Source organism: Pseudophryne corroboree, chromosome 3, assembly GCF_028390025.1.
Source record: "Pseudophryne corroboree isolate aPseCor3 chromosome 3, aPseCor3.hap2, whole genome shotgun sequence".
Classification (NCBI taxonomy): domain Eukaryota; kingdom Metazoa; phylum Chordata; class Amphibia; order Anura; family Myobatrachidae; genus Pseudophryne; species Pseudophryne corroboree.
This window is the reverse complement of record NC_086446.1, coordinates 608,863,009-608,878,297: the sequence shown is the minus strand read 5'-3', so window position 1 is coordinate 608,878,297 and position 15,289 is coordinate 608,863,009. Positions and strand designations below refer to the sequence as shown.

Here is a 15,289-nt window from a genome sequence, read left to right as displayed (position 1 = left end):
GTCTTACTCCCCACTGCTGACATCAACCCTAGTGATCGCGGCCTCATACTACCCCTGGAGCCTATGATCCCTGGCCTAGCGCACCCGAGGTGGCAGCCGCGTCAGCGACTGTTTGGTAGTCTCCATCCCGAAACAGTGCGGCTGTGTCTCGAGTTTCCCCTAGTAAGCGGAACCGATGCCTTACCTTCTCTCCGTGCTCCGGCTACAGCCTGGTAATGTCTGCTGGACTTGCTAGTACATCCTACACAGACGCTCGCCGAAACAGCACTGTACACGTTGGTAAGCGTTGTTGCAACCCAGCGGGGGTTGTTGGAGCGACTCTTTCTAAGGTACGTATAAGATGCTTTTTAGAAAGGTTGCTCAAGAAAAGAAAAAAAAACCTAGTAAGACTATATAAAAAAATAAATAATTATGGCTGCTAAAAAACCAGCAGCCCATTGACCGTGGTCCGGCTCCTGTTGCACCAAACAAAAAACGGATTTGCTTGAGCCAGGTGGTGGGAATATAGGGATGTGCTCGTTGCATTCTGGGAAGCCGACTGCTTTGTTCATTTGGTGCCGACCTGTGGATCCTGCAGGATAATTTTTTTTTTTTTTTAATAGAAAGAAATAAAAAAGTTAAGGCTGCTTAAAACGTGCCAGCCCCTGCAAGCACCAAACTAAAACTGGCCGGGCTGGAGTATATGGGGAGAAGGAGCCAGGGGTGCTACTAGGAAGCCAAAGTTAACTGTTTGGTGCTTGGCTCCTCCTCACTACCCATAACCCACTGTCTAAAGCATGTGTTACCTATGGAGAGATAAAGAAAGTATTTAGCAAGCATCAGGCATATGTATATTTATTTCACTGCAAATTAGGTTAATACATTGTTTTAAATAGTGAAATTTCACACTATTGCTTAGGAGAAGGAAGATAGCTGCAGCCTTAGCCTCTCCATCCTTGCAGGAAGGAGTGCCACCATTTCTTTGGTAAGTTCCAACTCCAGTTCCACCGATTTAACAGCTTCTTCATGGTTTTCACAGTAATCTACAATAAAAGAGTAATAATTGAGAGACTTCTGCATGTTTTCCAATTGTTTGTTAGCATCGGATGTAATGAGTTTTCCGTAAAGACGCGCAATATGGAACTTGGCCACCATTGCAGGACGGAGGACATCCTCCTCCAGTTTTTCAGGGAACTTCTTATCCGGGTTTCTTAAAGAGTCCAGAAACATCTCATAGTACTTAATTGCTGACTGTGATAGAATGTTGATTTTTTTGATTGTGTGAGAGTCCATCTCCTCTAGTTTATTTCCTATAGCTACTTTCAAATCCATCATTTCATAATAGGTGTCAGCCAGCTCGAACTGAAGCTGTCTACAAACCAGGAGGTAGTATTGAGGATTTAACTCTTTACATACCGGTTCTAGCATATCTATCCTACGTTTGTGCATTTTACACCGCCGCTCGTAGTCTTCCTCAAAAAAAACCAGAGCCTTAAATAGAGCACTGTGGTCCCGGACTACTTCAACGTGGTCAGTAACGTGTCCATCCAGTTGAAAATATTCTTTGGCCTCATTTATATAATTCTGCCCCACTAAAAATACCTCTCTGGCTTCTTTGAAATCTAGAGGAAGTGAACAGTCAACTTTTTCCTCTGCAGCTAAAATTGAATCATATATGTCATTTGATCCAAAGAGGACCGTCTTCTTCCGGCCCTTCTCCTTCTCATCTTCTTCCTTTCTACGTTCAGCTTTAAGTTCATCTTGAAGGTCAACGTCAAGTTCCCCAATATTGTCCTAGGACAGAAACCAAAGATGAATTAGACCTGGAGACTGCTGTTTCTAGAATATAAAATAATTAAATATAAAGCAACTTTAAACAAATGTCAAAGTTACTAAATCATGACAAAAATATTTGAAGATAATGTGAAACGGTTTTCTAGCAGAGTTCACTTATATTTTAGGGCTACAGAAACCATACATAACAGGGATAAAATTCTTCTACATGCCCTACTCCTGGACATGACAGATAATTAGAAAGGTTTTCCAACTTCAGATAACTTTCATTTATTGGTTTGTGCACATCAGTTTTACTAAATAAATTGCCTTTTGTTGTTTGATTCCACTTGTGTTTTCTAGCCATGTATTTGGCTAAGACACAGCTCTCCTGTAATCGTCACTGGGTACCAATGGTATCATCAATCATATAAATACACTGATAAAAAGCACAGGATGTTATTTTGTAAATGTTGCAGGAGAGGAATATATGAGCCAAAAACAGTATCAACAAGTTCCCCAATAAATAAGTATATATTTACAGTAATGGCATAATGCATGCAATTTTGGTGGGCAGAACTGAAATATAAAGGTTTAAAGTTCCAATATAACAGGATGTCAGCAGGAGGAACTGACTGCAGCTTCTGATTGGTCTTCTGTTTGCACACCACACGCCATTTAAAGTTGGTGAGCGATACCGATTTACTGATTCTGCATGTAGTTGCCCCTGGGGGTCCTGCTTATGGGGGATGGGGCACACTGATTAAAAGCTTATACTAAGTAGTAATGCAATTAAACATACTAGTCACGGGGAAAAAAAAAAAGTTACCTCAAGCTTTTTGCGTGCATCCTGCAATAAATTGAGACAATATTTCACCCAGCATCTCGCTATGTTGGCCTTCTTTTCTGTTAGAAGATCAAGGCGTTCCTCTTCTGCTTCATCTGCTTAAAAGAAAAAAAATGCGGGAAATACAGGTAACACACAATCGCAGAAATGTCAGAACCCACTTCCCAGAGCCAAACTAGAATAGCGTACAGTAGCAGAGTGAGAGGATTTTCCAGCTTAAAGAATAAATTTATACAGTATACATTTGTAGATCTCTCAGTGTGTGTGTGTGTGTGTGTGTGTGTGTGTGTGTGTATGTATAATATATATATATATATATATATATATATATATATACACACATACATACATACACACACACACACACATACATAGACACATACATATATACACACACACACTCACATGCATATGAGCTCATTCACTTTAATTGGGTGTGGTATGGTATGCTGGCGGTCGGGCTCCCGGCGACCAGCATACCGGCGCCCGGCCGTCGGCTTACCGTCAGTGTGGCGAGCGCAAATGAGCCCCCTTGCGGGCTCGCCACGCTGCGGGCACGGTGGCGCGCCACGCTATTTTATTCTCCCTCCAGGGGGGTGGTGGACCCCCACGAGGGAGAATAAGTGTCGGTATGCCGGCTGTCGGGATTCCGGCGCCGGTATACTGTGCGCCGGGATCCCGACAGCCAGCATACTGAAGACCACCCACTTTAATTGTGTCTCCGATGCTTCTTAGTTGTAATTCAGGAGCTGTGTTGGTGACTAACTCATGGCTTTTAAAGGTGAGATAGTTGGCAGGTGAGCTTTAAACCAAGTAGGACTTTTTCAGTTTGACTTTGATGTGATAGCAGTTGCCAGTTTCTCAGAAATCTGAATGATAGAGTGGGACCTGAAAGGAGATGGGGTCCCTTGATGTTGGGCTGCAAGCTTAAATGCAATGATCAATCCATGAGCCAAAATGTGTAGGACCCCCTCTAGCCCGGCAAATAGCAGCAATTCTCCACAACGTCCCATAAATGCTCAAATGGATTCATGTCGGGCGAATGTGGTTGTCATACAATTCGTTGGAACTCTCTAAAATGCTCCTGGATCCAATTTTGGACAACTTGGGATCAATGACACGGTGCATTATACTGCTGGAATATTCCATTGTTGTGGAGGCACATGAAGTCCATGAAGAGCTGAAAATGGTCATCAAGCAATGCAACATGGCTGTTACCAGTCAATGATGTGTTCAGTCGAATCAGTGGAACCCATGCCACGTGAACACCCCCCACCTCATTATGGAAACACCATCAGCCTGCACATTGACTTTTTTGACAACTGGGGTCCATGGACTCATGTAGTCTGCATCACACCTGAACCCTACCGTCAGCCCAAAGCAACTGGAATAGTGATTAATCAGACCATACCACGTTACCAGTCCTCCATGTTCCAATTAGCAACAACACAAGCCCAAGTGTGGCACTGTGTCCTGCGTCAGGTGTTAGCAGGAGCACTCTGGTGGGTCTTCTGCTCTCATATCCCACATAAGCTAAAATAACGCTGCACTGATCTGCTGGAAATGTGTCTAGTACTTCCTACATCAAATGTGGATGTCATTTGAGTCAGTGTCGCTTCTCTTTTGCCACAGACAATCCTGGCCAGAAGCCGCTGGTCACGATCATTATGCACACGTGGTCGGCCACTGCGCTGTCCACAATGGGTGTTGATACCTTCCCTGAGATATTCCCAATACACCAGTGACACCATAGATCAAGGAATGTCCCATCCGTCTGGCAACCATTATGTCCTATTCAAACTCTGATTGCTCGTGGCAAGACGAATTGACTAGCCGGTGTTCAAATTGACCCACAAGATGTCAATTACAAAAGATATAAGTCTGCCCATTTCAAAGACATCACAGAACCTTTACATACTGCTATCCCATGACTTTTGTTAATTCAGTGTAAGTAATTGTCTTTTTTCTGTACGCTAGGTCTGGATGCATCCATTGTGTGGCCTCTGTGAATATGTAACCTACATGGTTTACCAATTCATTAGAAAACAATGACATGACTGAGGAATTTAAATGACCAATATTTATGAGGCAGGAGCAATACCAATACAGTGCTAGCTGCCAGTTAAATTAAAGGCTGCATTCTCATGAATACTGATCCAGCACAAAAACCACATCTGACTCTGATGTGTATAGGTAACCACGTTACAAATGAAGAGTGCCAGGATATGCCAGATAAGTGAAATAAAATAAGAATTTACTCACCGGCAATTCTATTTCTCGTAGTCCGTAGTGGATGCTGGGAACTCCGTAAGGACCATGGGGAATAGACGGCTCCGCAGGAGACTGGGCACTTCTAAAGAAAGATTTAGGACCTTCTGGTGTGCACTGGCTCCTCCCCCTATGACCCTCCTCCAAGCCTCAGTTAGGACACTGTGCCCGGAAGAGCTGACACAATAAGGAAGGATTTTGAATCCCGGGTAAGACTCATACCAGCCACACCGTATAACTCGTGATAGGAACCCCGGTTAACAGTATGATAACAACTGAGCCTCTGAACAGATGGCTCGCAATAACAACCCGATTTGTGTAACAATAACTATTTACAAGTATTGCAGACAATCCGCACTTGGGATGGGCGCCCAGCATCCACTACGGACTACGAGAAATAGAATTACCGGTGAGTAAATTCTTATTTTCTCCGACGTCCTAGTGGATGCTGGGAACTCCGTAAGGACCATGGGGATTATACCAAAGCTCCCAAACGGGCGGGAGAGTGCGAATGACTCTGCAACACCGAATGAGAGAACTCCAGGTCCTCCTCAGCCAGGGTATCAATTTTGTAGAATTTAGCAAACGTGTTGCCCCTGACCAAGTAGCAGCTCGGCAAAGTTGTAAAGCCGAGACCCCTCGGGCAGCCGCCCAAGATGAGCCCACTTTCCTTGTGGAATGGGCTTTTACAGATTTAGGATGCGGTAGTCCCACCGCAGAATGCGCCAGCTGAATAGTGCTACAAATCCAGCGCGCGATAGTCTGCTTAGAAGCAGGAGCACCCAGTTTGTTGGGTGCATACAGGATAAACAGCGAGTCCGTTTTCCTGACTCCAGCCGTCCTGGAAACATAAATTTTCAGGGCCCTGACTACGTCCAGTAACTTGGAATCCTCCAAGTTCCTAGTAGCCGCAGGCACCACAATAGGCTGGTTCAAGTGAAACGCTGATACCACCTTCGGGAGAAACTGAGGACAAGTCCTCAACTCTGCCCTATCCATATGGAAAATCAGATAAGGGCTTTTATATGACAAAGCCGCCAATTCTGACACACGCCTGGCCGAAGCCAGGGCCAACAGCATGACCACTTTCCACGTGAGATATTTCAAATCCACAGTCTTAAGTGGTTCAAACCAATGTGATTTCAGGAACTCCAAAACCACATTGAGATCCCAAGGTGCCACTGGGGGCACAAAAGGAGGCTGAATATGCAGAACTCCTTTGACAAAAGTCTGAACTTCAGGCAGTGAAGCCAGTTCTTTCTGGAAGAAAATCGACAGGGCCGAAATCTGGACCTTAATGGACCCCAATTTGAGGCCCAACGTCACCCCTGCTTGCAGGAAATGCAGGAATCGACCCAGTTGAAATTCCTCCGTTGGGGCCTTTCTGGCCTCACACCAAGCAACATATTTCCGCCAAATGCGGTGATAATGTTTTGCGGTGACATCCTTCCTGGCTTTGATCAGGGTAGGGATGACTTCCTCCGGAATGCCCTTTTCCTTCAGGATCCGGTGTTCAACTGCCATGCCGTCAAACGTAGCCGCGGTAAGTCTTGGAACAGACAGGGCCCCTGCTGCAGCAGGTCTTGTCTGAGCGGCAGAAGCCAAGGGTCCTCTGAAAGCATCTCTTGAAGTTCCGGGTACCAAGCTCTTCTTGGCCAGTCCGGAACCACGAGTATAGTTTTCACTCCTCGCCTTCGTATTATTCTCAGTACCTTGGGAATGAGAGGCAGAGGAGGAAACACATAAACCGACTGGTACACCCACGGTGTGACTAGAGCGTCCACAGCGATCGCCTGAGGGTCCCTTGACATGGCGCAATATCTTTTTAGCTTTTTGTTGAGGCGGGACGCCATCATGTCCACCTGTGGTCTTTCCCAACGGTTTACCAGCATTTGGAAGACTTCTGGATGAAGTCCCCATTCTCCCGGGTGGAGGTCGTGCCTGCTGAGGAAGTCTGCTTCCCAGTTGTCCACTCCCGGAATGAACACTGCTGTCAGTGCTAACACATGATTTTCCGCCCATCGGAGAATCCTTGTGGCTTCTGCCATTGCCCTCCTGCTTCTTGTGCCGCCCTGTCTGTTTACATGGGCGACCGCCGTAATGTTGTCTGATTGGATCAGTACCGGTTGGTTCTGAAGCAGGGGCCTTGCTTGGCTTAGGGCATTGTAAATGGCCCTTAGCTCCAGAATATTTATGTGAAGCGAAATCTCCTGATTTGACCACAGTCCTTGGAAATTTCTTCCCTGTGTGACTGCACCCCAGCCCCGAAGGCTGGCATCCGTGGTCACCAGGACCCAGTCCTGTATTCCAAATCTGCGGCCCTCTAGTAGATGAGCCCTCTGCAGCCACCACAGCAGCGACACCCTGGTCCTTGCCGACAGGGTTATCCGCTGTTGCATCTGGAGATGGGACCCGGACCATTTGTCCAACAGGTTCCACTGGAAAGTCCTTGCGTGGAACCTTCCGAATGGAATTGCTTCATACGAAGCTACCATTTTTCCCAGGACTCGTGTGCATTGATGTACCGACACCTGTCCCCGTTTTAGGAGGTCTCTGACTAGAGATGACAACTCCTCGGCTTTTTCCACTGGAAGAAACACTTTTTTCTGGTCTGTGTCCAGAATCATTCCCAGGAACAGAAGACGTGTCGTCGGGGACCAGCTGTGACTTTGGAATATTGAAAATCCAGCCGTGCTGTTGTAGCACTTCCCGAGAAAGTGCTACCCCCACTACCAACTGTTCCTTGGACCTCGCCTTTATCAGGAGATCGTCCAAGTACGGGATAATTAAAACTCCCTTCTTGCGAAGGAGTATCATCATTTCGGCCATTACCTTGGTAAAGACCCTCGGTGCCGTGGATAACCCAAACGGCAGCGTCTGGAACTGATAGTGACAGTCCTGTACCACAAATTTGAGGTACTCCTGGTGAGGAGGGTAAATGGGGACATGCAGGTAGGCATCCTTGATGTCCAGAGAGACCATGTAATCCCCCTCGTCCAGGCTCGCAATAACCGCCCTGAGCGATTCCATCTTGAACTTGAACTTTCTGATATACGTGTTTAAGGATTTTAAATTTAAGATGGGTCTCACCGAACCGTCCGGTTTCGGTACCACAAACATTGTGGAATAGTAACCCTTTCCTTGCTGAAGGAGGGGTACCTTGACAATCACTTGCTGTGAATACAGTTTGTGGATAGCCACCAACACTGCCTCCTGGCAGAGGGAGTTGCTGGTAAGGCAGATTTTAGAAAACGGCGGGGGGGGGGGGGGGGGGGGGGGGGGGGGGGGGGGGGGGAACGTCTCGAATTCCAGCCTGTACCCCTGAGATACTAATTGAAGGATCCAGGGATCCACCTGTGAGAGAGCCCACTGTGTGCTGAAATTTCTGAGACGGGTCCGCCTGTGAAGCCCCAGCGTCATGCTGTGGACTTACCGGACGCGGGGGAGGACTTTTGCTCTTGGGAACTGGCTGTATGCTGCAGCTTTTTCCCTCTACCTTTGCCTCTCGGCAGAAAGGATGCGCCTCGAGCCCTCTTGTGTTTATGGGGCCGAAAGGACTGTACTTGATAATACGGTGCTTTCTTTTGCTGTGGGGTAGCCTGTGGCAAAAATGTCGATTTCCCAGCCGTAGCTGTGGAAACGAGGTCTGAAAGACCATCCCCAAACAGTTCCACCCCCCTATAAGGCAAAACTTCCATGTGCCTTTTTGAATCGGCATCACCTGACCACTGCCGAGTCCATAACCCCCTTCTGGCGGCAATGGACATTGCGCTTATTTTTGATGCCAGCCGGCAAATATCCCTCTGTGCATCGCGCATGTATAAGACAGCGTCTTTTATATGCTCTACTGTCAGCAAAATATTGTCCCTATCCAGGGTATCAATATTATCCGACAGGGAATCTGACCACGCAGCAGCAGCACTGCACATCCATGCTGATGCAATTGCTGGTCGCAATATAATGCCCGTGTGTGTATATATAGCTTTTAGGGTAGCCTCCTGCTTTCAATCAGCAGGATCCTTTAGGGCGGCCGTATCCTGAGACGGTAGTGCCACCTGTTTTGATAAACGTGTAAGCGCTTTATCCACCCTAGGGGATGTTTCCCAACGTGACCTATCCTCTGGCGGGAAAGGGTACGCTGCCAATAACCATTTAGAAATTATCAATTTCTTATCGGGGGAAGTCCAGGCTTCCTCACACACCTCATTTAATTCCTCAGATGCAGGAAAAACTACTGGTAGTCTTTTCTCACCGAACATAATACCCTTTTTTGTGGTACCTGGGGTACTATCAGAAATGTGTAATACATTTTTCATTGCCTCAATCATGTAACGGGTGGACCTATTGGGTACACTAGTCTCATCGTCGTCGGCACTGGAGTCGGTATCCGTGTCGACATCTTTGTCTGCCATCTGAGGTAGCGGGCGTTTTAAAGCCCCTGATGACATTTGAGACGCTGGAACAGTCACAAGCTGAGTAGCCGGCTGTCCTATGTCGTCAAACCTTTTATGTAAGGAGCTGACACTGTCACGTAATTCCTTCCATAAGTCCATCCACACAGGTGTCGACCCCTCAGGGGGTGACAACACATTTACAGGCATTTGCTCTGCCTCCACATCATTTTCCTCATCATACATGTCGACACAGCGGTACCGACACACAGCACACACACAGGGAATGCTCTGACAGAGGACAGGACCCCACAAAGCCCTTTGGGGAGACAGAGGGAGAGTATGCCAGCACACACCAGAGCGCTATATAACAGAGGGATATCACTATACAGAGTGTTTTTCCCCTATAGCTGCTTGTAGTATATATATACTGCGCCTAAATTTAGTGCCCCCCCTCTCTTTTTTACCCTTTCTGTAGTGCAGGACTGCAGGGGTGAGCCAGGGAGCGATCCTTCCAGCGGAGCTGTGAGGGAAAATGGCGCCAGTGTGCTGAGGGAGATGGCTCCGCCCCTTTTTCGGCGGGCTTTCTCCCGCTTTTTGTGTTATTCTGGCAGGGGTAATTTACACCTATATAGCCTCTGGGGCTATATATGGTGTCACTTTTGCCAGCCAAGGTGTTAATATTGCTGCTCAGGGCGCCCCCCCCCCCCCAGCGCCCTGCACCCATCAGTGACCGAAGTGTGTGGTGTGCATGAGGAGCAATGGTGCACAGCTGCAGTGCTGTGCGCTACCTTGGAGAAGACAGAAGTCTTCAGCCGACGATTTTCCGGACCTTCTTGCTTCTGGCTCTGTAAGGGGGACGGCGGCGCGGCTCCGGGAACGGACGACGAGGTCGGGTCCTGTGTGCGATCCCTCTGGAGCTAATGGTGTCCAGTAGCCTAAGAAGCCCAAGCTACCACCACTTAGGTAGGTTCGCTTCTTCTCCCCTTAGTCCCTCGCTGCAGTGAGCCTGTTGCCAGCAGGTCTCACTGTAAAATAAAAAACCTAAACTATACTTTCTTTCTAGGAGCTCAGGAGAGCCCCTAGTGTGCATCCAGCTCGGCCGGGCACAGAAATCTAACTGAGGCTTGGAGGAGGGTCATAGGGGGAGGAGCCAGTGCACACCAGATAGTCCTAAATCTTTCTTTAGATGTGCCCAGTCTCCTGCGGAGCCGTCTATTCCCCATGGTCCTTACGGAGTTCCCAGCATCCACTAGGACGTCAGAGAAACAATGAATGGTGTTTTCGCTTCCAGCCACCAAGCATTGTAAGCTGGGAACGAGCTAAATGTCAATATCATTTTATCCAAAGTATAAAACTACAACCAATCCTGCACAGCACAGACCTTAAATATAACTAGGCACTACATTTTAAAAATGTAAAATGGCTAAAATGTACTTTAAAAAAAATAATCCGTATAACCGGAACATTATCTACTTTTCACACAACCTATTGTGTAGAACCCATACGATACAGTATAACACAAAGGCAGTAACAGATACATTCTAGGATAACATACTTTCCTTAGCAGCTTCAGGGGAAGGGTTTGGTCCAGCTTTGCTGAAGATGACATTGGCTGCAGCAAGGCAGTGCCTGGCCTCCATATAACATTGCTAGGGAAAAAGAAATAAAACACATCTATTTAATTACACAAAAAAACTTCTTGAAAGGTTTAACACTGCTGAAAGTGTGGAAACGGCATACCTTTACTAGATAGTACTGTGACAGAGTGGCAGCATTGATTGCCCACTCTACTGGGTTGTAGCCATCATATTCCAGCTGCCTTTGGAGAGTTGTATGACAGTACTGTGCCGCCTTTTCATCTTGCTTCAGGTGCTTGTAGACTTGAGCTAGATAGTAGAAGGTATGGGTGAACACCTTCTCAAAGCTGAAAGAATGACCAGGGACATTAATCGTGGCACTACATATACTGCACTGGTAATATATGAGCATAATGTATCAGGACTTACCGCTTTGATCTCTCTTGTTCTGTCAGTTTTTGCTCCTCAGGTGAGAAATGTTCGTCGGGATCAACTGGGGGTGTTCCAATCTGTAATTTAAAGTGGTGACTATAATACCATCAGGGTAGGTGATGCGTCGCACAAATATGCATGTTTTGGACACTTTTCATAATACAGATCATACTTGATGAAGAATAAGTTTAACATATGTATTTGGGTAAAATGTTTCCCTTTTTTTTTTTCTTTACTGCTACAATTTCTATAAATGGCTACCACTATGTTTTTGGCCAAGGGTTAATCCATAGGGAAGTCAGTGATAAGCATGTCAAGTGTATTCTTTACCGATATTTTTACTAATATCTCTGGCACTCAAAATAAGCGTGACTTCCCCCTTTGTGTGCACTGTTAAAATAAGATTTTACTCACCGGTAAATCTATTTCTCGTAGTCCGTAGTGGATGCTGGGAACTCCGAAAGGACCATGGGGAATAGCGGCTCCGCAGGAGACTGGGCACAACTAAAAGAAAGCTTTTAGACTACCTGGTGTGCACTGGCTCCTCCCACTATGACCCTCCTCCAAGCCTCAGTTAGGAAACTGTGCCCGGAAGAGCTGACACAATAAGGAAGGATTTTGAATCCCGGGTAAGACTCATACCAGCCACACCGTATAACTCGTGATACCATATCCAGTTAACAGTATGAAACATAACTGAGCCTCTCAACAGATGGCTCATAACAATAACCCTTTAGTTAACAATAACTATGTACAAGTATTGCAGACAATCCGCACTTGGGATGGGCGCCCAGCATCCACTACGGACTACGAGAAATAGATTTACCGGTGAGTAAAATCTTATTTTCTCTAACGTCCTAGTGGATGCTGGGAACTCCGAAAGGACCATGGGGATTATACCAAAGCTCCCAAACGGGCGGGAGAGTGCGGATGACTCTGCAGCACCGAATGAGAGAACTCAAGGTCCTCCTCAGCCAGGGTATCAAATTTGTAGAATTTTGCAAACGTGTTTGCCCCTGACCAAGTAGCAGCTCGGCAAAGTTGTAAATCCGATACCGCTCGGGCAGCCGCCCAAGATGAGCCCACCTTCCTTGTAGAATGGGCTTTAACTGATTCAGGATGCGGCAGTCCAGCCGCAGAATGCGCCAGCTGAATTGTGCTACAAATCCAGCGAGCAATAGTCTGCTTAGAAGCAGGAGCACCCAGTTTGTTGGGTGCATACAGGATAAATAGCGAGTCAGTTTTCCTGACTCCAGCCGTCCTGGAAACTGGACTACGTCCAGTAACTTGGAATCCTCCAAGTCGCTAGTAGCCGCAGGCACTACAATAGGTTGGTTCAAGTGAAAAGCAGATACCACCTTAGAGAGAAACTGGGGACGAGTCCTCAATTCTGCCCTATCCATATGGAAAATCAGATAAGGGCTTTTAAATGACAAAGCCGCCAATTCTGATACACGCCTGGCCGAAGCCAAGGCCAATAACATGACCACTTTCCACGTGAGATATTTTAGATCCACGGTCTTTAGTGGCTCAAACCAATGTGATTCTAGGAAACTCAACACCACGTTGAGATCCCAAGGTGCCACTGGAGGCACAAAAGGGGGCTGAATATGCAGCACTCCTTTTACAAATGTCTGAACTTCAGGTAGTGAAGCTAGTTCTTTTTGGAAGAAAATCGACAGAGCCGATATCTGTACCTTAATGGAGCCTAATTTCAGGCCCATAGTCACTCCTGCCTGTAGGAAGTGCAGAAATCGACCCAGCTGAAATTCCTCTGTTGGGGCCTTTCTGGCCTCACACCAAGCAACATATTTCCGCCATATGCGGTGATAATGTTTTACAGTTACATCTTTCCTGGCTTTAATCAGCGTAGGAATGACATCCTCCGGAATGCCCTTTTCCTTTAGGATCCGGCGTTCAACCGCCATGCCGTCAAACGCAGCCGCGGTAAGTCTTGGAACAGACAGGGCCCCTGCTGCAGCAGGTCCTGTCTGAGCGGCAGAGGCCATGGGTCCTCTGAGATCATCTCTTGAAGTTCCGGGTACCACGCTCTTCTTGGCCAATCCGGAACCACGAGTATTGTCCTTACTCTTCGTTTTCTTATTATTCTCAGTACCTTTGGTATGAGAGGCAGAGGAGGGAACACATAAACTGACTGGTACACCCACGGTGTCACTAGAGCGTCCACCGCTATCGCCTGAGGGTCCCTTGACCTGGCGCAATATCTCTCTAGTTTTTTGTTTAGGCGGGACGCCATCATGTCCACCTGTGGCCGTTCCCAACGATTTACAATCAGTGTGAAGACTTCTGGATGAAGTCCCCACTCTCCCGGGTGGAGGTCGTGCCTGCTGAGGAAGTCTGCTTCCCAGTTGTCCACTCCCGGAATGAACACTGCTGACAGTGCTAGTACGTGATTTTCCGCCCATCGGAGAATCCTTGTGGCTTCTGCCATTGCCGTCCTGCTTTTTGTGCCGCCCTGTCGGTTTACATGGGCGACCGCCGTGATGTTGTCTGACTGGATCAGTACCGGCTGGTGTAGAAGCAGGGGTTTTGCCTGACTTAGGGCATTGTAAATGGCCCTTAGTTCTAGAATATTTATGTGTAGGGAAGTCTCCTGACTCGACCATAGTCCTTGGAAGTTTTTTCCCTGTGTGACTGCCCCCCAGCCTCGAAGGCTGGCATCCGTGGTCACCAGGACCCAGTCCTGTATGCCGAATCTGCGGCCCTCTAGAAGATGAGCACTCTGCAGCCACCACAGAAGAGACACCCTGGTTCTTGGAGACAGGGTTATTAGCCGATGCATCTGAAGATGCGATCCGGACCATTGGTCCAACAGGTCCCACTGAAAGATTCTGGCATGGAACCTGCCGAAAGGAATTACTTCGTAAGAAGCCACCATCTTTCCCAGGACTCGCGTGCAGTGATGCACCGACACCTGTTTTGGTTTCAGGAGGTCTCTGACTAGAGATGACAGCTCCTTGGCTTTCTCCTCCGGGAGAAACACTTTTTTCTGGACTGTGTCCAGAATCATTCCCAGGAACAGTAGACGTGTCGTCGGAACCAGCTGTGACTTTGGAATATTCAGAATCCAACCGTGCTGGTGTAGCACCTCCTGAGATAGTGCTACTCCTACCAACAACTGCTCCCTGGATCTCGCCTTTATTAGGATATCTTCCAAGTACGGGATAATTAAAACTCCCTTTTTTCGAAGGAGTATCATCATTTCCGCCATTACCTTGGTAAACACCCTCGGTGCCGTGGACAGTCCAAACGGCAGCGTCTGGAATTGGTAATGGCAATTCTGTACCGCAAATCTGAGGTACTCCTGGTGAGGATGATAAATGGGGACATGCAGGCAAGCATCCTTGATGTCCAGGGATACCATGTAATCCCCCTCGTCCAGGCTTGCAATAACCGCCCTGAGCGATTCCATCTTGAACTTGAATTTTTTTATGTATGTGTTCAAGGATTTCAAATTTAAAATGGGTCTCACCGAACCGTCCGGTTTCGGTACCACAAACAGTGTGGAATAGTAACCCCGTCCTTGTTGAAGTAGGGGCACCTTGACTATCACCTGCTGGGAATACAGCTTGTGAATTGCCTCTAGCACAGCCTCCCTGCCCGAGGGAGTTGTTGGCAAGGCAGATTTGAGGAAACGGCGGGGGGGAGACGCCTCGAATTCCTGCTTGTACCCCTGAGATACTACTTGAAAGATCCAGGGATCCACCTGTGAGCGAGCCCACTGATCGCTGAAATTTTTGAGGCGGCCCCCCACCGTACCTGGCTCCGCCTGTGGAGCCCCACCGTCATGCGGCGGACTTGGAAGAAGCGGGGGAGGACTTTTGCTCCTGGGAACCTGCTGTTTGTTGCAGCCTTTTTCCCCTACCTCTGCCTCTGGACAGAAAAGACCCGCCTTTTCCTCGCCTGTTTTTATGGGTCCGAAAGGACTGTACCTGATAAAACGGCGCTTTCTTAGGCTGTGAGGGAACATGGGGTAAAAATGCTGACTTCCCAGCTGT

The 15,289-nt window shown here is 47.5% G+C and overlaps 1 protein-coding gene across 2 annotated transcripts in view; it reads right to left on the bottom strand.

The window, feature by feature from the left end:
• Nucleotides 1-818: 818 nt before the first annotated feature.
• The window catches only part of KIFBP (kinesin family binding protein), a 51,741-nt gene continuing 37,270 nt past the window's right edge, over nucleotides 819-15,289 (bottom strand). Inside the window, exons 3-7 of one of the 2 annotated variants that reach the window (XM_063961571.1) lie at nucleotides 11,268-11,347; nucleotides 11,002-11,185; nucleotides 10,817-10,910; nucleotides 2,582-2,697; nucleotides 819-1,773 (exon numbers count right to left, since the gene is read on the bottom strand). In XM_063961571.1, the coding sequence (XP_063817641.1) occupies nucleotides 895-1,773; nucleotides 2,582-2,697; nucleotides 10,817-10,910; nucleotides 11,002-11,185; nucleotides 11,268-11,347 (1,353 nt within the window). In that variant the 3' untranslated portion in view covers nucleotides 819-894. The remainder of the gene's footprint in view (nucleotides 1,774-2,581; nucleotides 2,698-10,816; nucleotides 10,911-11,001; nucleotides 11,186-11,267; nucleotides 11,348-15,289) is intronic. The other variant, XM_063961572.1, reaches the window with a different exon arrangement.